This window comes from Nyctereutes procyonoides, unplaced genomic scaffold (assembly GCF_905146905.1).
Source record: "Nyctereutes procyonoides isolate TBG_1078 unplaced genomic scaffold, NYPRO_anot_genome, whole genome shotgun sequence".
Lineage (NCBI taxonomy): Eukaryota > Metazoa > Chordata > Mammalia > Carnivora > Canidae > Nyctereutes > Nyctereutes procyonoides.
In genome coordinates this window covers 10,418,880-10,443,136 of record NW_026575052.1, presented here as the reverse complement: position 1 = coordinate 10,443,136, position 24,257 = coordinate 10,418,880, and the positions used below count along the sequence as shown (strand labels likewise).

The following is a 24,257-nucleotide window of genomic DNA, read 5'->3' as shown; positions in this document are numbered from 1 at the left end:
GAGTACTGAGGTCTCGGGAGTTAAAATGGAAATGTTAATTACTGTTCTATGGACAGTATAAGTAAACTTGCTTAATTTCAGGATGGTTTCAGTTTTCCCTTGGGAGACATTTATAAGGCTCCAGGCAGCAATCTCTTTATTATAGGACCTCACACATCCATGACATTGCTCTAATGTTTAAAAGCAACAAGCCACTTCCCCCTCAAAATACCTCTTGTAGACTCCCTTTATAAGATAGTCCCTTCCCAACATAACATTATTATAGGGGCAACTAGTCTGAAACAGCAATGACACCGATTTCCTATAGTATTTTAAAGGGATGAAAGAAATCAAAGATAAAAAAGAAGTAAAAAATAACTATAAGAGAAGAATTTGGAAGGAATAATATAGTATTGCCACCAATTCCTTGATAGAAGTATTCAACGTAGAAGTCTGTCTGGTACTTTATTGGGATGGGGGAGAAGGTAACTAACATTCGCTAACAGCTGTTATATATTAGTAGAGCCTGTAGCAGTTAAAATTGTGGTTACATTTGTTGAGTATCATGTATATATATATCACTTAATCCTTATTAAGCACACTGAAAGGTAGCTACCATGACTGCTATCTTAGATGAGAAAATGAGCTCAGAAACTGAAGCTAAGTAACTTGCTCAAAATCACTAAGTTAGCAGGGGGCCTGGCTGGCTCAGTCTGCGGAACCTGCGATTCTTGGTCTCAGGGTTGTGGGTTTGAGCCCCACACCGGGCATAGAGATGACTTAAAAAAAAAAATAAATTCTTAAAAAAAAAATCACAAAGTTAGCAAACCCTAGAGTCTGAACCCAGGTTTGTGTGGCTGTATCTTCCACTCTGATCATGTTGCCACTGGTTGGCTAGAATCCAAATCTCTGAATATGGTCTTTAGTAGAAAAGTTTCTTGGGGGTGGGAATAGGAAATATGAGCTTGTTACCTGGTCCCAGTTTGGAGACTGCACAGAGTAAGTCGTAGTTTATAACAGGCATCGCGTCTTCCCCCTGCTTCCACCCCACCGGGGGCGATGCAGGTGGGGAGATGAGGAATTGTTTGACTGGCTGGGGCGGCAGTAAATACGACTTGTCCCGTGTTTCACTGGACATCTGTACCTGTGGGCAAGGAGGTGCTCAAAACCAGTGTGTGACTGAGCTGTTTCTTCATTTTCCTCTTTAGGCTAACTGTTACACCTCTTTGGAGAAAATGAAAGATTTCTCCTCAGCAGCCTGCGTCTCCCAGGGGCTGGGTCTGGGTCTGTGTGGTTTACCACCAAGTGTGCAGTACACAGCACAGTGTCTGCATGCACCAGGTGCTCAGTAAACGGCAGCTGAATGAAAACGTAAATTGATAAATAGATGAATGAACAATGAATGGTAATAAACCTGAATTTCAATTTTATCTATTTTTCTGAATTCCAATTTTAGAAGAGATTAGGTTAGATCATCTCCATCTCAAGCAGCTTCACCAAGAAAGATTCTGACAACATTCATTTACATTTTCATTTGGATCATGAGACAACTTTTTTTTTTTTCAGTTTGAAAGCTAAGACCAAAACACTTTGTTGAAGATAAAAACACCACTCCTAATAACTGAGTAGAGGTCTCATGCCTCTACATCATCAATTCTTCAGAGAAGAAACTCGTTTGAGAGTCCTAGCAAGCATAGCCAATTCTTGGTAACCTACAGGCTGCTCCGCAATTGCAGAGCCTGAGTCAGCCTGTCTGCAGCGCTACACCACCTCCCTGGTCAGATCTAGGCTGGCAGCTATTTTCATGGGCATGTCTCATGAATCACAGAACACAGAAAAGACTTCAGCGACTATTTTCCAACTCTCCCAAGGATGTCACAGTCGAGTGCCATTCTAGACACACAGGAGAAAAGTCAATTCACTGGTCTTAGGAGGTTAGGGCTTAACCCTTATGGAACCCCAGCTGAGAAAAATTGCCAGAAAGATGAATTCCTTTAACTATTATCATGAGCAAAACAAAATTAGGAGGGCAAATATGCTTAGGAAGTATTTATATGTCTGTAAAATAAAGAAAAATATTTTTACATTACTTGCTGATTGAGATTGTTTACTTTAAAGAATCCTGATATAATACCCAAGAAAATGGAGAAGTGACCGTATTTTGGGATGGAGGAAAAGAAGTTTCCTTCTGAGAGGATGCATCATGAAGTACCTGTGCAAAATACAGCTTCAGCTTCTTTCCATTGAAGTCTGTTTCGTTGAGTTCTATTCGTGCTCTTGCTGCTGCTTCTGGTTTGCTGAAATTTATTCTGACTCTTCTAAAGCTTTTAAACAACTGAAACGTCACCTGGTCATCGTAGACAGTGAAAAGTGCTTCAAATCTCTCCTAAAAATTGAGGAGCAGCAGAGCAGGGTGGGTGGGGGTGGGAAAGAAGGAAAACCTTTAGCCAAAGGAAATTTAAATCATAAACAGAAGTAATGGGATGGAACTCATGATTTACCATTTTTCCAAACAAGCATAGTTTTCCTACAGGTGTACAAGAACACGTATCCCGTTGTCATATGCTAAATTCTGCCATTTGCACTTACTTTAAAAGTAATTAACTTTATTATTTATCATATAGGTTCAAATTATAAAATGGATAAATGTAAAGTATCATAAAATAAATGTAAGCTATAAACAAAGATACAAACATGCATCACAGAACAAGAACACTGTACTTTTGAACTTCCCAGTGTAATAGACTCATTTTTCCCATCCCATTTCTTTCCTCCAACAAAGTAACCACTCCTGGATTTTGTACTTATTATTCCCGTTAAGAGTTTTATTTTTATTTGTATCCCTAAAGACTAAATCACATTGCATGTATTCTTCTGTAACTTTTTGGAAGCTTTTTCCCTTACATTTTGTTCCTAAGATTCTTCCTTGTTGCTGGAAGTCATTCTTTTCTGCTGCTACAGAGTATTCCACTGTAGATTTATCTACATTATCTAATGTAGATACGATTTATCTAAATTTATCTAATTTCTCTAATGCTGCTGAAATGGACTGCTCTGTATTTTCTGCTACAGTGGTGCTATGAACATTCTTGCCCATGTCTCTTGGTACCCAAATGCAAGAGTTCCTCTGATGGATATATCTGTAAATGGAATTCCTAGGACTTTGAGTTGGCACACCTTGAACTTTAGGAGATAACACCAAGTAGTTTCCCAACGTGTTTGTACCAGTTTACTCTCTATGAGCAGAAATATGTTCTAGTTGCTTCATATCTTTGCCAACACTTGATACTGCCTTTTTATTCACTGGGAGGAAGGGACCATGAAATGGGCTCTAAGTTTGACTATCACTCATATTTCTCTGAATGAGTTTGAGCCTCTTTTAAAAAAAATATTTATTTGAGAGAGAGAGAGAGAGAGAGAGAGAGAAAACACAAGTAGGGGGAAGGCAAGGGGGGAGGGAGAAGTAGACTCCCTGCTGAGCAGGGAGCCCAACATGGGGCTTGATCCCAGGACCCTGGGATCATGACCTGAGCCAAAGGCAGACACTTAGTGGACTAAGCCACTCAGGTGCCCCAAGGTTGAGTCTTTTTGTGTTTATTGGTTATGTGCGACCCTCTAAATGTGATATGCTTCTCTGTATCTTTTTGCCCGTTTTCCTACTGGGTTGTCATTTTTTATTGAGTCATGGAAGTTCCACAGAGATACTCATTCTTTGTCAATTATATGGGCCATTAAATAATTTTTTGCACCTCCTTCATTGTGGGGGTGTTTTGTTTTGTTTTTTTGAGAAACAAGCTTTACATTTGAACATAACTGAATTTATCACTTTCTTCTATGTTTTCTGTGTCTTAAGAAACCTTCTCTATTTTGAGATCACATTGATGTTCTCTTAGGCTGCTTTCTCAAAGTATTATGGTTTTACCTTTCACATTTAAATCTTTCCTCAGCACAAATGATGTTTATGTATGAAATGCCCCTACCAGCAACCACTATCATATTTCTATCATTCTACATAAGATTGTATTTTCTAGAATTGTATATCCTGGCTGTCTAGAATGGCAGAATTCTCTGAGATCTAGCTTCGGTGGAACATTTTACACAGATGTGCCTGCCTTTTTGACATCACTGGCTTTTAATTGAAGGATTTAGTCCATTGTGATTACTGAAATTTTTGGAAGTCTACATCTTATCTATCTTTCTCAGATTTTCTTTTTTTAAAGATTTTATTTATTTATTCATGAGAGACATAGAGAGGCAGAGACACAGGCAGAGAGAGAAGCAGGCTCCAAGCAGGGAGCCCGACGTTGGACTTGATCCCAGGACTCCAGGATCACGCCCTGGACCGAAGGTGGTGCTAAACCACTGAGCCACCCAGGCTGCTCTCTCAGATTTTCTATATTCTTATTTCCCCCCTTTTTCCTTCTTTTCAATTGATTTTTTTCTATTTATCCCCCTTGGATAACATTTCTGTGAAAGATGCTAATGTGTGCATCTAGCCCCTTCTCTAAAGATGCTTAATATCCCACAGCCATAGTCCATCTTTTAGAAAGGTAAAACAATGAAATGTTTCTCAAGGTTCATTTGGGAGTAATAGGTCATTCCACAAAAATAGCATTTTTTTTGGGTAAAAAGTAATAGTATATATATAACATTATAAATATTTTGAGATAAAACAGAGCAGGAAAGAGGGAGTCATTCTATGAGGCTGAGAAAAAAAAAAAAAGATCCTATTCCCCTTTGTTAATAAATTGAAATAATGAAAAAAGCTAACTTCAACTGCCAGACTAGCAACATTAAATTCTCTTTACTGGTCACTTTTATGCAATAGTTTAATAAATGAAATGTAACAAAACAGATCGAAGGAAACTCTCAATACCTTAAGAAATACTTCTTAGGCCTGCCAATGTAACATAATAAAATAACCTGTAAATTAGCTTGTTTTTGGTTTATGTGAAGATCCTTCAACTATTTGTTGATACTGAAGTAAAAATTGTTTGTTAACTTCTCTCAATTTTAACACTTCTACCACTTTGCAATATTTCTCCACTTTGACAAAATATAAAATAATTTGTGATCAAATATATATTTTCCTAATGTTCAAATATCCTTTATAATTTAGAAAACATCATTATATTATTATATATATTAATTATATTATTTTTGCTCATTCATGTAAAAAATATATATTAAGCAAACAACTGCATGTCAGACCTTATGCTAAGTGCTGGATTTCCAATGTACCACAAGCTGCTTCAAAGGGAAGTGAGTTTAAGATCAAGTCTGTTCTTATTTACTACATTATTTCTACACATTAAAGTAGTATGGATGAATAAATATTATAGACATAGTAAGGATTTTTAAATAGCACATTGGTTCTTAAAAATAAATGTATATATGTAAATATATAAATAATTATTAATGCTTCTGGGCACATTTCAGATTTTCCTCAGCATCCATTACAAAGATGGTTGGCTTTCTCACTTTTTAAGAATATTAGAATTGAGATTTTGTGAAATTATATTCCATTTAATTCTTGGTAGATGCTCACATTTTGAAAAATAGGTATTAAAATTCCTTGACCTGAGATAGTCAAAATATCCATACTGAGGGGCGCCTGGGTGATTCAGTTGGCTAAACGTCCAACTCTTGGTCTCAACTCAGGTCCTGATCTCAGGATTGTGAGTTCAAGCCCTGTGCTGGGCTTGGAAGAAATGAAATATCAATACTAAAGGCAATGGAAATGGAATGTAAAAGAATGAATTAAGCATGGTTTATATTAGTATTTTGTCACTCTGTACATTAGACAGTTTCTGTTACTGAGGATAAAAGGACTATGTGTTTATTCCTAATTCCTACAACAATAATTTTTTTGTAGTTAGAATAACATGAAATCTTGCAAATGAAACCACTACTTGCTAATTACATCCTATTTCCTTTCAAAACATTTTTTTCCTCACTCCAGAAATATACTGTAACTGCATGTAACAAGCAGATGATAGCCATGGGCTCAACGGGTCTCTCTTTCTAAATTCAAACATCTGTGAATGGATTCAGAATAATACAAAAACAAAGCCATGCAAGGGCTGATCAGTAAGCTTTTCCTAAGTTTTGTTAGATCTTTCTCTTTCTCTCCATTTTCATGAATTATATAACATGGTTTAAGAAATGTGTGATTTCTCCCAATGAGGCGCTATAGGGAACACCAATTAATGTGGAGGCAAAATGGATCCAAAAGTTTCCTTTTGAGGAACAAGGGGAGAGCCTCTGGCTGGTAGCTCCGCCCTTGCGGTATTCACAGGTACTAACAGGTGGATTCCTGAGGCTGCCCCTGACACTGAGCATAGCACGAAAGGGGTTCAGAAACTGCAGGGAGGAGGTCATGATCTATCCACACAGACTGAAAATAACTGGTGACAAACGTTAATTCACTCAGAAAAAAAATCACTATTTTTCTCCTTAGAACTGTTTTAGAAATAATTCACTTTTCTACAATTCTGAATTCTTGAATGATATAAAACGAACACTATCCTATAAAAGGGTGATGCTTGCACATTTGCTCCGATAGGAAAATGAAGATCCCAGAAAATCCAAATTGCCATCAAGCACTCTATTTTTCTAGCGGTCTCTTATTATCCCCTTGGGTAGTACATCTAAAGGAATAAGACAAAATGGACAGTCCGGGTGGCTCAGTGGTTTAGCGCCGCCTTCAGCCCAGGGTGTGATTCTGGAGGCCTGGGATCAAGTCCCACATCAGGCTCCCTGCATGTAGCCTGCTTCTCCCTCTGTTTCTCCTCCTGCCTGTGTCTCTGCCCTACTCTGTGTGTGTGTGTCTCTCATGAATAAATAAACTCTTAAAAAAAAAAAAAGGAATAAGACAAATAATTCTGCCTAAAAATCAATCCCTAAGGCTTTTCCTGTTACATGTTTTCCACAAAATACAGACCAGAAGCTGCCTTCATATTCTGAAATCACCTGTGCAATTAGCAGTAAAAAGGACAAAAAATACCTTGCATCTAAAATCCGTCAAGGCAACCTGTAACCAACAACTTTCTTGGGAATTCAGGAAGAGTACTTTACAGCTGGGCAACAGACTAAAATCAAGAGACGAGTAGAAAAGGTTATGGGAAGGTGGGTTTCAGGGAGTGACAGATGAGGTGTGTATTTCTTGACATTTCTGGAAACGCCCTATCCTCTGTTCCCCATCCCAAAGCAGTGAAGGCGAGGCTTACCAACTTCACCGAGGAATAAGTTATGAAAATGATTTGCCTTGGACAAAAGGGCCTGAGGAGCCTACCACTTCTGTGCATTAAGAACAATTTCACTGCTGAGAAGCAGCAATGCTTCAATCCATTCAGTTGTGAAATTATCTCTGGAGTCCTACGGCAAAAGGCTTTTCACATTCCATGTCTGCCTGTAAACCCGAAATAGAAAATTCATCTCTCCAGCAGGTTCACAGATGTCAGAGAGGAGGCCTCCACTTCCACCTGGGGAAAGACAAATGCCTTTGGTTCTCCTCAATATCACTGCTGACTAAGTCAGAGGGATGGACTTTGCTGACTTGGAAGAAAGCCCACAAACTCCTGGGTGTGGTGAATTTAAAACTTTGGTAATTGAGTACTTGTAATAGTTCTGGGCCTTACTTCCTCTTTCCTGGTCTCCTCATCAATGAAGTAGGAAAGATTAGGGAAGAACAGGTTTGGCTTGAACTTCATATCCAGCCTCAGGTTTCTCTGAGTCAGGAGAATGGCATGTGCCAGTCTACAGGCGCTCTGATGGCTCCTCAACATGGTGGTCTCTTTCCTGGGACTTTGGTGATGAGCACTAGCTTTGATGAACATACCAAACCCTCCTCTGTATCTGAAAAGAGGACATAAGTAGAAACCATCCATTCCTGAGGAACAGAAGCGCTCTGCTCATTGGCCTTTATCATGGATAAAATATTCCTTTCTTCATCCAGTTAGCAGAGGCTGTCCACTTCTTCAAACATGAGACCACAAAAGGAAGACCTCAGGAGGAATCCATACCAGGGCAGATAACTTTAGGAAGGTCTGATGGCTTCTACCAACCATGAACCTTTTAAAGTTAACAGCTCACGAGCTACACTGTCTGGCTTTGTTTCCTGGCACTGTTATACAGCTGCGTGTCTCTAGGCAGGTAGCTTACGTTTGCTGTACCTAGCTTCCTTACCTGTTAATTGAGGATACCAGAAGTACCCACTTCATTGGGTTATTGTAGAGGACAGAGTGAATCCTCACAGCTCTTAGAACGACAGTACGGGGTACTGTTACGTACTAACAGAAATAGGACAGAGCTTTGCTAGTAGTCCACTTGCTATTCTGTGGTCACAAAAAATAGCTCCTCTTCTGTAGGATGTGGATTCCCTGAGAAGGAGGTGAATGCACAGCAATGACACAGCATGAACTGGATGGCACATACTATGGAGGCTGCCCCTGGAAAGTCAGAATCGCCCTTCCTGATAGTACTCTAGTGATTCAGATGCACCTCACTGCTGGAGCAGTCACCTGGGGACAGGATCTCCCAAGAGATCCGGCTGTGCTGGCAACACCATACCACTGATTAATGACATCAGTGTCCATCTCCTCAGGATCTTCAGGACCTGACCTATGACCCCTGACTCTTTGACACAGAGACCACAGCTTCTGTTACGACACTGAGGAACTTGAGTTACTCTGCAATGAAACTGGGACTTGAGTTGAGGGCAAGGATAGCAGGATTTTTTTTTTTTTTTTTGTAGCTATAGCAGAATTCTCCATATTGAAAAAAATACATTGTTTTCACTTCCATGGCTTTTCATCTTTATTTTGTCTTGTGTTGTTGTTGTTGTTGTTGTTTTTTGCTGTTTCTTAAAATTAACTGTTTGGGAGTGGCCTTGAAAATGCTTTGCTATGCATGTATTCATGGTGCCAAGCTAGCACAGGGGAATGAAAAACCATTTAAAACAAAAAGAAATGGCTGATATGAGGTTATTAAAGTATAGAAGGAAAATGTGAGGCAGAAAGACAGGACGTTCTTTAATCAAGGTCAGTTATGCACAAAGATCAAGAATGTTCCATCCTCGGGCTTGCCCATGTGCTCAGGGGTTGGCAGTGACTTGAGGATCCAGCTCTGTGGCCTCCATCTAGATGTTCGTGTGTGTGTGTGTTTGTGGGGTCCTGTTAAATTCTTCCTTGCTGTTCATCTACACTCACTCATTCGATAAGGCTGGTCCTATCCTAGGTGCCAAAGCTACCAGGACTACCTACTCTGTCTTATTCCAGGGTACAAGTTTGTTTTCTTCAAGGACATTGGAGGGTGAAGGTAATTTTTAAAGTTAGAGACACATCTTTCCAAAGACATATGTCAAAAACGGCCATGGGAAAGAACTTGTATTACTTGTTCTTTAAAAAGAAAAAAGTAGCATTCTTCTTCCTGAACATTTAGTCTAGAAGACTGCAGGCAAAGCCAAGTAAAGTAGATGTGTCCATGCTGATGGGGAGCAGGATACTGTAGTGGCCCTGAGCAGGGTGTCAAGAGTCCAAGTGGCGTGAGAAGGGTGGTTACCTGGGAGGCAGACTTGGCAGAGGGTACCAGAACCCAACAGGGTTAGGACAGTGTGCCCATGAGGGTCAGCCCAATGCAGGGTATGGAAGCTCAGGGGGCTGAGGAGGGTGCCTGTGCAGGAAGACTGCCCAGAGCAGGGGAAGGAGAAAGGTATCTCAGCGAAAGGGTGGGCTGACAGGGTGTCAAAGCCCAGGTGAAGGGAGCAGGGTGAGGAGGGAGGTCTGTGCAGGCAGGCAATCCAGCATGTGGTCGTGGAGCCCCCCTGGGGTAAGGATGTGTCTGTGTGGGAGGGTTGCCCAGCATAGCATACGATGCTGAGGAGGATAAGGATGGCACCATGGAACTATCAGAACCTGGGTGAGGTAAAGAAGACTTTCATATGGTGGGTCTGGGTGCAGGGTGTTGGGAGCACAGGGCGGGTAGGGAGGGCAACCACATGGGAAAGACGGTGGATGGTGGCATTTATATACAGAGAGAGTGACTGCATAAGCAAATAGTAAGATAATGGAAGCTAGTTTTCTGTCAAATAAGAGTTACAGATTTGAAACAGGAGAAAACTAGAAATGAACTGTTTAGTGCTGGACTGGAGTTGGAAATATGACTGTAAACACACATATGCATGTATCTAGATATCTCCTGGCTCTGTCCACTGAGAGGCCCAGGAACAGTGATAACTAACTCATATGCCTAATCTGGTTTTTAAATACAGGTCTCCACTGGAAGGAGTCAGGGCTCCTTGGAGAAATGGCTAATTCTCGGGCTGGGGCAGGCAAGGTACAAGATAGTTCTGGAATATCTTGTTGTGTTGAGAGTTTAAAGGCATACTTAAGAGAATGATGGGCACATGTCAAAGAAGACATAGAAGCTATTGTGAAGGGGCAACTACTGGCCAGCCTGGGACAAATCTGAGTAATGACAGTTAACAGGCTATGACCAAGGGTTAGGATCGAAAACCAGGAATTGTACTGATATAAATAAATGAATATATTAAAACTCTGATGGGGAAACAGGACATTTACAAATATCTCCTGCAAAATAATTATTCATTACAAGGAGAAACAGAATAACTTGGCAGTAGACACATCTGGCAGACACCAGGTTAGTCAAGGGCTCACAGTGAATCTTGTCAGCAGTGGGTCAAATGGAAATCCCACAACCTGACAGGATGTAGTGACAAGAGCATCACGTCTGTGATATTCCTGCCAAAGCCGCACAACCTGAATCTAATCCCGAGGAAACATCCCACAAACACAAATTGAGAGACATGCAATAAAATAACCAGTCTATCATCTTTGAGTGTGAACACCAAGAAAAGATTGGGAGAAGCTAGAAATTCTCCTAGGCTGAAGGAAATTAAAGGTGTCTGACAGCTAAATACAATGCTTCAAAAGGAGCTGGATTTTTTATATATATAAAGGACATTATTGAGACAACTGGCAAATCCTGAATGGGGGTCTGAGGATGAAAAGGGTGTAACATACCAGTGTTAATTTCCTGAATTTTGTGTTTTCTGCCAGGAAAAGGTCCTTGTTTGCAGGAAACACATATTGTAGTATTGGGGTGATGGCCATCATTGCTGGCAACTTAATCTCAAACTACTTAGGAAAAAAAAGAATTCTTTGTACTCCCAAACCAGTAAAGATATTTTGTTATGCACTCCCAATATATTTACCTACTTATTTATATATATACATACACACACATGCACATACACATATATGTTATAGACATGTTTTGCTATTCTTATGTCACCTATAAGACTTGTAAAAGAGGAATGTAAATTAGGAAATAAATAGAAAAGACAGGATTATTGAAATTAATTTATGAAACTTCAACATAAATGTTGGGGAATATTGGTATCCTGACCCTGTAGATGATCCTCTCAGTCTTATGCAGCACATATTTAAAGAGCAGCCAGGTCAAAAGCTGGGCTTTGGACCAGGCAGTGTGGAGGCGACACATGTGCCCATTCAGAGCTGGCTCACTCCTGAGTTATCCCCACCCACGGAAGCCCTACTTTGGACAGATTACGAACATCCACACAGGGTAATCCAGATGTTTCTTAGAACCTAAGAGCCTTGAGTGCTGCCTTGATTTGGGGAAGGGTGGATCTTTCCCAACTGAAATGAGATTATTGGGGCAAAAAATCTTTATGGTAGGATAGGTGTCATTATATATTCTGATAAAAGTAAACTCTAAGACATTTTGACTATACATATTAGAGAAAAGTTATTTGAATGATGGTAGGATCAATTTCAGTTAAATTACCAGAAGCCAAGGATGACCCAATATCATACTGGTTCTTTCTCATTATTCAGGTCTTCAGCTCAAACACCACTTCTTCAGACAGGTCTGCGCTGACCACTCTCGTTAAAAATGACCACCCATCGGGATCCCTGGGTGGCGCAGCGGTTTGGCGCCTGCCTTTGGCCCAGGGCGCGATCCTGGAGACCCAGGATCGAATCCCACATCGGTCTCCCAGTGCAGGGAGCCTGCTTCTCCCGCTGCCTATGTCTCTGCCTCTCTCTCTCTCTGTGACTATCATAAATAAATTTAAAAAATTTAAAAAAAAGGGAGTAAAAAAAAAAATGACCACCCATCAAGTCACTTCCTGTCCTTCTACTATTTTATTTTCTTCATAGTACTTTTTCTATAGGAACTTCTTACTCTCTTGTCTGCGTGTTAATTTTTCTCTTCCTATGCTCCTATGAGGACTGGCACCTTATCTTTGTTCAGTGGTCTCCCTAGAACCTGTAACCGTGGCTGGCACAATGCTCAACAAATACTGCATACATGCACCAAGACAGAATGCGGCATCTGTAAACCAGTGATGTCTAAGAACATGACAGCAAAGCACCTTATAATTCAGTGATATTGCCAATAATTAAGACACCTAATTACCTAATGAAATGATTCAAAGTCCTTTTTAACTCTTGGTTCTGAGACAACATATTCATAATGGAAACCACAAAAATAACTAAAGGTACCTGGAGATAGCTTTTTCATTTCAAAAGCTCCTAAGATATTTAAAAGTCCCTAAATGTTATAATATACTGTGGCATGTGGTCTGAGGACCCAGTGTGAGTCTATGAACTTTGCTACCAGTTGACGATAAGGCTCAGTAGAGAAGTTGAGAAGTGTCTAGAAACATTTTAGCAAGTTTACATTGCTGTGACATTAGCACATTTTATGAAAACATCAGTCTGTGATGGTTTGGAGGAAAAACCTGGTCCTCCACTAAGGGGTAAGTCTGAGAAGCATTCATTTATAGTTTATCCAGAAATTCCTTAAAAAGTAACAAAAAATGTTAATGACCAGACTGGCAAAAATCTTAAATTCTGAAAACAGAATGTATTGGTGATGCTGTGGCACAATGGGAACTCTTTCACATGGCTTGCAGGAATACAAACAGGTATGGCAACTTTGGAGACCATTTAATCCTAATGCTAGGATTAAAGAAATGCAAACTTACAAGCCAGAAACAACAGTCCTAGCTATATACTCTGAGGAACCCCCCTGGACTCCCACATATATAGGACATAAACATAACATTTAGCATTACTATTGTAACAGCAACCTATAAAAAATAACCTAAATATCTAACCTAAGAAGGGGTAAATAAATTATGGTAATTTTGTAGAATGGGACACTATATAGCAAGCAAAACAATAGGTATTTCAAGATGGATTTATCTTACAAATATAATATTGATGTGAAAAAAAGAATTCATACTATATGCCATTTATATAAAATTTTAAATACTCTAAAATATGATGTATTTCACTAAAGTTTTGCAATTTTTAGCATACAGGTCCTGTACATATTTTCTTAGATTTATACTTTAATATGTCATGGTGTTACTGCAAATGGTAATGTTCTTTAAATTTCAGTTTCCAAATGTTTACTGCTAGCATATAGACGGCACGGTTGATTTTATATATTGAACCCATATCCTACAATCTTCCTAAACTCATTAGTTCAGACAGTTTCTATGTTGACTTCTTTCCAAATAGACAATGTTCAGTTGCAAATAGAAAAATTTAAAAATACAGTTGATTCTTGAACATGGGTTTGAAGTGTGGGTCCACTTATACATGGATTTTTTTTAATGCAATTCAGTACTATACATGTATTTTCTCTTCCTTGTGATTTTAATAACATCTTTTCTAGCTTACTTTATTGTAAAAATATGGTATATAATACATATACAAAGTATATGTTAATTGACTATGTTATTGGGAAGGCTTCTAGTCAACAGCAGGCTGTTAGTAGTTAAATTTGGGGGGGGGGGAATCCAAAGTTACACAACTATTTCCAACTTCATGGAGGGTTGGTGCTCTTAACCATAGGGTTAAGGGTGCAAGGGTCAACCATACTATATATATATATATATATATATATATATATATATATATACACACATATATATATATACACACACACACATACACACACACACACACACATACACACACAGTTAAGCTAAACCAGAAGAAATACTGGTATTTGATCATTTGACCTACAAATATGGCAATTTCATATGGTTAGACTTAATAAAAAAGCTGAAATTGCATGAGAAATCAGAAACACTGAATTCAGGATAATAGTTATCTATGGGAGGAGACACAAGGGGTTCAATTATATCAGTAAAATTTTATTAGCTAAATTGGATGGGCACATGGGTTTTTTTTATATTAGTCTTCATCCTTTTTGCATGACCTAAAAACAGTCCTTTGTTTAAAAGCTTGGGATAGTGCCTTCACGCCACATAAGTAAGCAAATCTGGAAGTTATTCACCTGTGTTTTACCTAGACTCCTTGGGTGAGCAGCGGCCAAGGCAAGGGCACGCAGGAAGCTTGTTTGGGGAAGTGACTGCATGGGATAGAGTGGAAACCATGAAACACGGGAAGGACAGAAAGCCAGTTCCCCCTTCTGTCCAGATTTTGTTATCGAGCTGGTCACCTCGGTGCCCAGCCAGGGGGTAATCTGGTTGGGAGCCCTGAGAAGGCAGTGAGAAGACCCTCAGAGCTGGCTTCAGTGCCAGAAGAAGGGGGGCTTATTTAGTCTTCCACTGGTCAAGGGTTGTTGCCCTGTGGGATGTTAACTCCCTCACATTTCCCTTTCTGCATTGGCATCCATATGGCTGGGTAACTTCACTCAGGCAGCAGAGAAATGCTGGGATGAAATGCAAGTTATTTATAGTGTTGCAGAGGCCAGCTGTTGTGGGGTGATACCTACGCATAGCTGGGTGTTCTAGCAACAACTGGAGTGAAGTGCGCCAAAATGATGTGAAGTGGGGCAAAAAGAGGTGTCCAATATATACATATATGCATGTATATATAAAAGCACATTACAAAAAATGTTAAACTCAAGAAAAAAATTTTTAAACGTTTTTTAACATGTTTATTGTGGTAAAACATACAAAACACAGAATTTTCTATTTTGACCATTTTTAAGTGTACAATTCAGTGGTATTATGTATATTCACACGGTTGTGAAACACCACTCTCCATTCTCAGAACTTTTTCATCATCCCAAATTGAACCTATGTACCCATTAAACTATAACTCCCAATTCCCCACTCCCTCTGACCCTGCCAGCCACCATTCTTCTTTCTGTCTCTATGAGCCAGACTACCCTATCTCATGTAAGTGGAATCATACAAAATTTGTCCTCATGTCTCTTATTTCACTTAGTAGGTCTTTCAGGGGTCACACACATTATAGCATGTATCAGAGTTTCACGCACTTTCAAAGCTGTAGAATAGTTCATTGTATGTATATACCGTATTTTGTTTATTCACTTATGCATCGATGGACGTTTGGGTTGTTTCTACCTTTCGGCTATTGTGAGGGATGCTGCTATGAACACTGGTGCACAAATACCTGTTCAAGTCCCTAGTTTCAATTCTTTGTGTATATAACCAGATGCAGAATTGCTGGGTTGTATGGTAATTCTGTTTGCTTTTTTGAGGAACTGCTACACTGTTTTTCACAGAAGCTGTACCATTTTAATTCTCACTAACAATGTTCAAAGGTTCCAATTTCTCCTCATCCTTGTCTATCCTTGCTCTCTTTTTTTGTGACAGTTGTCATCCTAATGGGTGTAAGGTGGTATCTCGTGATTTTGAATTTCCCTAATGATTAGAGATAGCATCTTTTCATGTACTTATTGGCCATTTGTATATCTTCTTTAGGGAAATGTCAGTTAAAGTCCTTTGCCCTTTTTCAACTGGGTTGTTTGTTTTTTGTTGTGGAGTTTTAGAATTTCTTTATATATTCTGGATATTAATCCTTTATCAGATAATATGACTCGAAAATATTTCCTGCCATTCTACAGGTTACTGTTTCAGTGATGGTGTCCTCTGATGTACACATTTTAAATTCTGATAAAAATCCAACTTACTTTTCTATTGTTGCCTGTGCTTTGGGTGTCATATCCAAGAAACTACAGCCAAATCCAATGTCAAGAAGTTTTCCCTCTGTTTTCTTCTAAGGGTTTTATGGTTTTAACTCTGACATGTAGGTCTTTGATCCATTTTGAATCAAATTTTGTATAAGGTAAGGGTCCAACTTCATTCTCTTGCTTGTGGATATCTAGTTTTCCCAGCACCTTTTGTTGAAAATGTGTCCTGTCCACAGTGAATGGTGTTGGCACCCTTGTTGAAAATCATTTGACCAGGGTTCATTCTGGGCTCTGTATTCTATTGGACTGGTCAATATGTTTGTCTTTATGCCACTGGCTTTTAAAAAATTTTTATTGAGATATAATTGACATATAAGTACCACACTATTTTGATTACTCTACTTCTCTATTAAGGGAACATATCTTAACATAATAAAGGCCATATATGACAAGCCTACAGCTAACATCACACTCAATGATGAAAAGCTGAAAGACTTTCCTCAAAGATCAGGAACAAGACAAAAATGCCCACACTAGGGGGATCCCTGGGTGGCTCAGCAGTTTAGCACCTGCCTTCAGCCCAGGGCATGATCTTGGAGTCCTGGGATCGAGTTCCGCATCAGGCTCCCTGTATGAAACCTGCTTCTCCCTCTGCCTGTGTCTCTGCCTGTCTCTCTCTGTCTCTCATGAATAAATAAATAAAGTCTTTAAAAAAAAAAAAAAGCCCACACTCACTATTTTTATTCAATATAGTATTGGAAGTCCTAGCCAGAGCATTTAGGCTAGAAAAAGAAATAAAAGGCATCCAAATTGGAAAAGAAGTAAAACTGTCACTATTTGCAGATGACATGATATACATAGAAAACCCTGAAGACTGAAAGAAAAAACCTATTAAAACTAACACACACATTCAGTAAACTTGCAGGATACAAAGTCAATATACAAAATTATGTTGCATTCCTTATATTTATAACAAACTACCAGAAAGAGAAATTAAGAAAACAAGCCCATTTACACTTGCAATGAAAAGCATACAATATCTGGGAATAAATTTAACCAAACAGGTAAAAGTCTTCTAGATTGAAAACTACAAGACATTAATGAAAAAAATTGAAGAATTTGTAAAAAAAAAAAAAAAAAAAGGAAAGATAGTCAATGCTCATGGACTGGAAGAATCATTACTGTTAAAATGTCCATACTGCCCAAAGCAATCTATAAATTCAATGCAATTACTATTAGAAGTCCAATGGCATTTTTCAAAGAAACAGAACAAAGAATCCTAAAATTTTTTTTTAAAGATTTTATTTATTTATTCATGAGACACACACACACACACAGAGAGAGAGAGAGAGAGAGGCAGAGACACAGGCAGAGGGAGAAGCAGGCTCCATGCAGGGAGCCTGACGTGGGACTCGATCCTGGGTCTCCAGGATCACGCCCTGGATTGGTGGCACTAAACCACTGAGCAACCCAGGCTGCCCAAGAATCCTAAAATTTGTATAGAAATACAAAAATCCCTGAATAACCAGAGCAATCTTGAAAAAGAACAAAGCTGGAGGATCACACTCCCTGATTACAAACCATATTACAAAGGTACAGTAATTAAAACACAATGGTATTGGAATCAAAGACACAGATCAATGAAACAGAAGAGAGAGCAGGGAAATAAACACACACATATTGGTTAATTAATTTCCATCCTAAGAGCCAAGAATATACAATGGGAAAAGGACACTCTCTTCAATAGATAGTGCTGGGAAAACTGGACAGCTGCACACAAAGAATGAAACTCAACCATTATCTTATACCATACACAAAAATTCACTCAAAATGGATTAAAGACTTACATGTAAGACCTGAAACTATAAAAAATCCTAGAAGAAAAAAATAGATGATAAGCTCTTTGTTACAGGTCTTGGCAATGATTTTTTTAATCTGACACCAAAACCAAAAGGAATAAAAGCAAAAATGTGTGACCACATCAAATTAAAACCCTTCTGAACAGCAGAGGAAACAAACAAAATGAAAAGACACCTACTGAATAGGAGAAAATAGCTGCAAATCATATACCTGGTAAGGAGCTAATATCCAAAATATATAAAGAACTCAAACTCAATAGAAAAACCCATAAAAACAATCTGATTTGAAAAATGAGGAGATTCGATAGACGTTTTCCCAGAGAAGACATACAAATGGCCAATAGGTAAATAAAAAGATGCTCAACATCATTAATCATCAGGGAAATGCAGATAAAACAACAATAAGATATCACCCTCACACCTATTAGAGTGGCTATTGTCAAAAAGAGAGGAGATAAGCATTGCCGAGGATGCAGAGAAAAGGGAACCCTTGTGCTCTACTGATGAGAATCTAAGTTGGTACACTCTTCAAAACAGTATGGAGGCTCCTCCAAAAAATAAAAAACAGAACCACCATATGATCCAGTAATTCCACTTCTGGGTATTTATCCCAAGAAAACAAGAACACTCACTTGAAAAGATATCTGCACCCCACCCTGGTTTACTGTGGTATTATTTACAAGATCAAAGACATGGAAACAGTCTAAGTGTCCATCGATGGATGAATGGATAAAGAAAATGTGTGTGTTGTGTGTGTGCATGTCATACATATACACACACACACACAATGGAATGTTATTCAGCCATTAAAAAAATGAAATCTTGTCATTTAGGACAACATGGATGGATCTCAAGGGCATTATGTTAGGTAAAATAAGTCAGACAGGAAAAGGCAAGTACCATATGATCTCTTTTATACAAGGGATTTAAAATACAAAACAAAGGAACTCACAGAGAACAGGTTGGTGGTTGCCGGAGGCAGGGGGGGATTGGGATGGCAAAATGGGTGAAGGTGGCCAAAAGGTACAAACTTGAAGTCAAAAAATAAATATTCTGCAGTTTCAGATATACCATTAAGGCTTTTTTATAAAATTTAAGCATGATTAAGAATTGTATATAACATGAAGTCCACTAAATTGCTACTGGAATTTCTGCTGATGTGACTTCCAATTTAATTTAGGTTAGATATAATCTCAAATGGTCTTAAAAATTAAAACCAGTAAGAACTCACCACTTTGGCAAGTTATAAAAAAAAAAACTTCCGAGGCTACACTTAAAAGAAGTTGGAACAGATAAGATTGTGAGGTTTTTTTGAAAGAATCCTTATGAATATAATTTTCAGATAAACTGGTAATACACGTGGTTTTCATGGATCACAAACAACAAGGTTAATATTATACGAAAACGTAGAGCTCTTAAAAATCTTGAGAAAACTAGGAAGGACGATTTCAAAATGACTGCATCATGGCTGACCTTGAGAAAGAAAACAATGCTTGTAGGGATGCCTGGGTGGCTCAGTGGTTGAGCGTGCCTTTGGCTCAGGGTGTGATCCCGGAGTTCCCGGATCAAGTCCCACATCGGGCTTCCTGCATGGAGCCTGCTTCTCCCTCTACCTGTCTTTGCCTCTGTCTCTGTGTCTCTCGTGAATAAATAAATAAAAAATCTTAAAAAAACAAAACAAAACAAGACAAAACACAATGCTTGTAAATGAAAACAAACCTGTAAGGTACAAAACTGGAGGCTGTCATCTCTCTTCCTTGCTCTACTTCCAGGGCGTCAGCATCTCCAGGCAGGTTTACTGCAGGAGACTCCTAACTGGCTCCCCACTTCTGACTCTCCTTCTACCTCCACCACTCTGCTCTTCAAATGTTGTCTGCTAACCTTCCTAATGTGCACTTCTGATTGTCACTCCTTTGCCCCAGAAACTATTTCCCAGGGAAGGGCAAGCTCTTTGAACTTTTGCAGGATTGCTCCACACTCACCTTCCCAGTTTGATTTGACTTTACTTTGGTTCTCACCTAGGCACCAAGCCACAAGAACTACCCCCTGAAGGGCCCACACTCTCCTGAGTCAGCTCGTTGGCTGATTCTGTTCCCTCTGGCCAGAATTCTTTCCTTTCCCTGCTAAACTCCTACCTAGCTCACATGGCTCTTCTCCAATGCCATCTCCCTGTAAGATCTTTTACTCCAGTGAGCTGTCATCCGGTCCTCTGACACCTCAATGTACTTTCCAGTGCCTAGTACTCCATCTTAGAGCAAGTTACTTATTATCTCCACGGAAGGACTGGAAACTGTCTGAGCCAGAAGCTATTTCAAGTCCTACTCTGTCCCTGGAAGCAAGTGGCATAGTGCATTACACACAGGAGGCACTCAAGTATGTAGCTGAGGCAAACTATATCAAGTTCTCTCCAAGAAAGTCACTAGAAGGTAAAGAGTTTGGGTGCACAGACAGAAAACTAAAGGGCTGGTAATAGTATGTCAAGAAAAAGTCTCAGCATGTGTGAAATCTCTATCAATGACAAGAATATTTTACTTTGGTACAATTAAGAGCCATAGGCTTTTGTGAGGTCATGATGGAAAAAAAAAAAAAGCCACACACAAAACCTCTCTTTCCAGGTAAATAATGAATGAACTAAAGGAGAGAAGCCTTTAAAAAATAAACACGATTTTCCCCCAAACTGTAGAAAGTAATACACAAAAGTTAACAATTCTTTTACAATGAGATTATAAATAGTTCTAATTATGTAATTAGCCTCAAAAAAAAGAGCCTACAATACTTCTAGCTTATGTGAATTTACTAAGTCATAGGAAGCTAAGATTAAAAAACACTAGCTTTTCTTTAATCACAGGCTCCAAAAATGAATGAATGAATGAATCAGGACTTAATAGGCCCTGAATGAATACATGAATCAGGACTTAATAAGACCTGGTTCAGAGTTCACTATATAAACCAGTTCTTCTCAAAATATTTATGGGAAAGAACTGGTTTTGAAACACTTCCTATGTGTTGCAGATCAGTACACTCATAAAATACAATTAAAATGCTGCAGTAATGTCTACAGGGTGATGCATGCTTTTTGTACTTGTCATGGGCCAATAGCAAACTTTGCAAATAGGCAGCAATAATCTATTTCCCCACATCCACATACACTGAACCCGCTACCAAAGGCAGGGGAAGGTAGGATACATGCCTACCTTCTGCTCTTGCACCTCAAATACTGCTTCATGGACACTGCAAGCAAAAAGTGAGGTAGGCAGATCACTGAAATCCATCATCTCTTCCAAATCATCTTCATTTTCACCAAAAACCATCTCTTCTTCCTCTTCTTGGTCACTGCTACAGAGATCTGACTGGCTATCATTCCAAGATTTCATAGTGTCCCTCAGCATTATCCCCTAAAAGCAGGTCTTTTCCGTTTTTAAAGTTCTAAGGTGTCTACCAGGCATCTGGTGTTAAAAAAAGAAAACAGCATAAAGATAAGACTTTGAAGGCCAAATACTGTTTCAGTCAATTCTCAAGACAGCAATTCATCAATGGAAGCAATTTTATTCAGGAAAGTAAACCACAGAGTTTAAATCAATTCATTATAGTCCTCATAAATAAATTCTATATATTCTAATTTGGTTTGCTTAGCATATTTTATGTAATATATTTCACTAGCAATAATGTATTACCAAAAAAAAGGGCAAAAAGTTTTCTAGTGAAATTGGAAAAAAGGGGAGGGCAATACAAAATGAGACATATGAATATGTACGCTCGTTTACAAGCAGTAGGAAGGAAAATGTGAATCAGAACTGCCTTCACATATTTGTTTTGGGTTTTAAGTCTACAACACTGAAACTGGCAGCAGAACAAAACCCACACTGATTCATTCACCATCTGCACCATGAAATATGGTCTGCAATAAGATGACTTTACCTTTCTCAACCAGTTTGTTCTTTTTGAGTATACTCCCAAAGAATTAAGTTTCACAGAACCAGAAGTTCTATATAAAGTAGGTCTTTGTTAATATTAGAAATATTTAGGATACCTGAGTGACTCAGTTGGGTAAGCATCTGACTCTTGATTTCAGCTCAGGTCATGATCCCAGGGTGGTGAGATGGAGCCCCATGTCAGGCCCTGTGCTGGGTGTGGAGCCTGCCTAAGATTCTCTCTCTCTCTGCCCACGCACCCCACCCAAATACATAAATTAAACAAAAAAAGGAAATATTTATAAGAGGCAAAATCTGACATAGACAAAGAGATGTCCTTTTTCTGAGCATTTAAAAATTAATAATTTTAACCCCAACGCATGGAGCTGATAGTGTTGTCTGTTAAATAATGGAACAAGAGATGCCTGGGTGGTTCAGCGGTTGAGCATCTGCCATTGGGTCAGGGCATGATCCAGGGGTCCCGGGATCGAGTCCCATATCGGGCTCCCTGAGTCTGCTTCTCCCTCTGTCTGTCTCTGCCTCTCTCTCTGTGTCTCTCATGAATAAATAAATAAATAAAATCTTTAACAAAAAAATGTAACAGAGTCTGTCTTATACTAACATTTTATGGGCATGTCTGTCTCCTCTGATGAACTGCACCCACACCCTCCAAACACAGTGCCTTGAACATATTTCAAGATGCTGAAATGAAATTTAAGAAATACCAATCCAGCACAGAAAAATTAAGTGATCATGATTCTTAGAAAGCTTCATCTGTGATTTTCCACTTTGTTTCAAAGAACACAATGCTTCAAAGATACTGCTTATATAGCATACGTCACAGATGTTAATGATAGGCTAAAAACATCCTTTTTTATTATTATTATTATCGGTATTCTACTACATCAATCAGGAAAGACTAATCCCAAAAAGTAAAATCCTTACTCATTTTGATAAACATTTTCTGAATGCCCATTGCATGCCAGGTATTATTAGGGACATTAAATGAGTAAGAAACAGTTATTATCAAGGAGCCCCCCCCAAAGCAAGAATTTCTTCTTCTCCACAGCACTAACCACTCCTAAATGATCTTGTTCCGTGAAGTAGCTCCTATACTTTCAATTTCTCCTCCATCTGTTCCTTTCCCCCATTCCCATCCACCCAATCTTAAAAAAAGAACACCTTTCTTCTACCTCTCTGCCTGTATCTCCTTCACCTTTCCTATCAATTCTCCAGAAAAAGTCACCTGTTCTGCTGTGTTCTGTTCCTCAACTGCAGTCACCAGAAAATTTAGTGCCACTGGACTCCTATCACTACTGTTCTCCTGAAACTGCTCTCACAGGTCCAGCTCTGCAGCACCAGACACTGCTGCCCACCCATTCATTCTGCAACCTCGGTGTGCCTCTGCCTTCCAGGTTTCTGGGTCTCCGACCTTCCTGTCTCTCCTTCCTCACCACCTGTCTGTGTCGCTGGCTCCTCTTCTTCCACCTACACTCTACAACTTTGTCTCTGAGGTTTCATCCCCTTCCTTCCTCTTCATCTCCCTCTTCTTGGGTTGTTTCATTCACACTTGTGCATTTAACCACTTAACCACCAGTGCTTCTCAGCTGTGTTTCCTGCTTACCCTGTGGTTTATACACACAAAATGAGGCTACGGATACAGCCTCTCATTTTCCACAATGAACTGTAAGCTGGGAAAGACGTCACCAGAGCAGGAGCAGAATTTTGGGCAATGAAGGTGAAGGGAAGAGTTTGGAGAAAGTACATGACCCCAAGAGATTCTGATCTGCCTCTAGGTCTTCCTGCCTACACACACTGAAAGTCACTAATCTGTATGATTTGTATGTCCAGACTTAACAACTCTCTCTCCTGAGTTCCAGATTTCTATTTTCAGCTATTACACATACCTACCTGGGTGGCCCACAGGTACCACCATTATTATAAACTTTATACCTCAAATTAGATTATTGTGCTGGAAGTCTCCAATCTAGAAAGGGACCTGGTTGGGAAGGTGGTGGTGGTGGTATCTCACTGGAGCTTTCATTGTAATCTCTTCAAGACCAAGTTGCCACTTTTGAGTTCATAGCTCTCAGAGCACTTTATTCCTTTTTCTGTTATACACTTCTCTGATGACAAATCATGCCCAGCTACCAAACCACGAATGCCTTTGAATCCTCAGTCCCTGGCACAGTTTCTGGCTCACAGTATATGCTTAAGAGGGACTACTGAATGAAAGCAGATAGCACTGTGTTTACCCCACTGATATGCAGTGCAGACAAAGGAAAATTTAATTCCATGTGAGGTTAGAGACCATTTCCCCATGGATGTTATGGAGAAACTTAAGGATGAACAGAATTTCAGCAAAAAAATGATGCAGTGCATTCTAGGCAAAGCCAACAGTTCATGGACAAAAGCAGTACAGATCAGTGTGCACAAAGATCTGATGTGGTCAGAGGGTACCGTATTGGGTGGGGTGGCACAAGACAAAGTTAGAAAGGTGGGCATGGGGCCAAGCTGCCTTGAAAGCCGAGATACAGAATCT

General features: G+C 39.3%; 1 protein-coding gene across 3 annotated transcripts in view; it reads right to left on the bottom strand.

Moving 5' to 3' along the window:
- Positions 1-24,257, bottom strand: part of RCAN3 (RCAN family member 3) — a 34,367-nt gene that overhangs the window by 5,546 nt on the left and 4,564 nt on the right. For all 3 annotated transcript variants that reach the window (XM_055331671.1, XM_055331670.1, XM_055331673.1), the window contains exons 2-4: positions 20,999-21,250; positions 2,192-2,365; positions 952-1,123 (exon numbers count right to left, since the gene is read on the bottom strand). In XM_055331671.1, the coding sequence (XP_055187646.1) occupies positions 952-1,123; positions 2,192-2,365; positions 20,999-21,193 (541 nt within the window). In that variant the 5' untranslated portion in view covers positions 21,194-21,250. The remainder of the gene's footprint in view (positions 1-951; positions 1,124-2,191; positions 2,366-20,998; positions 21,251-24,257) is intronic.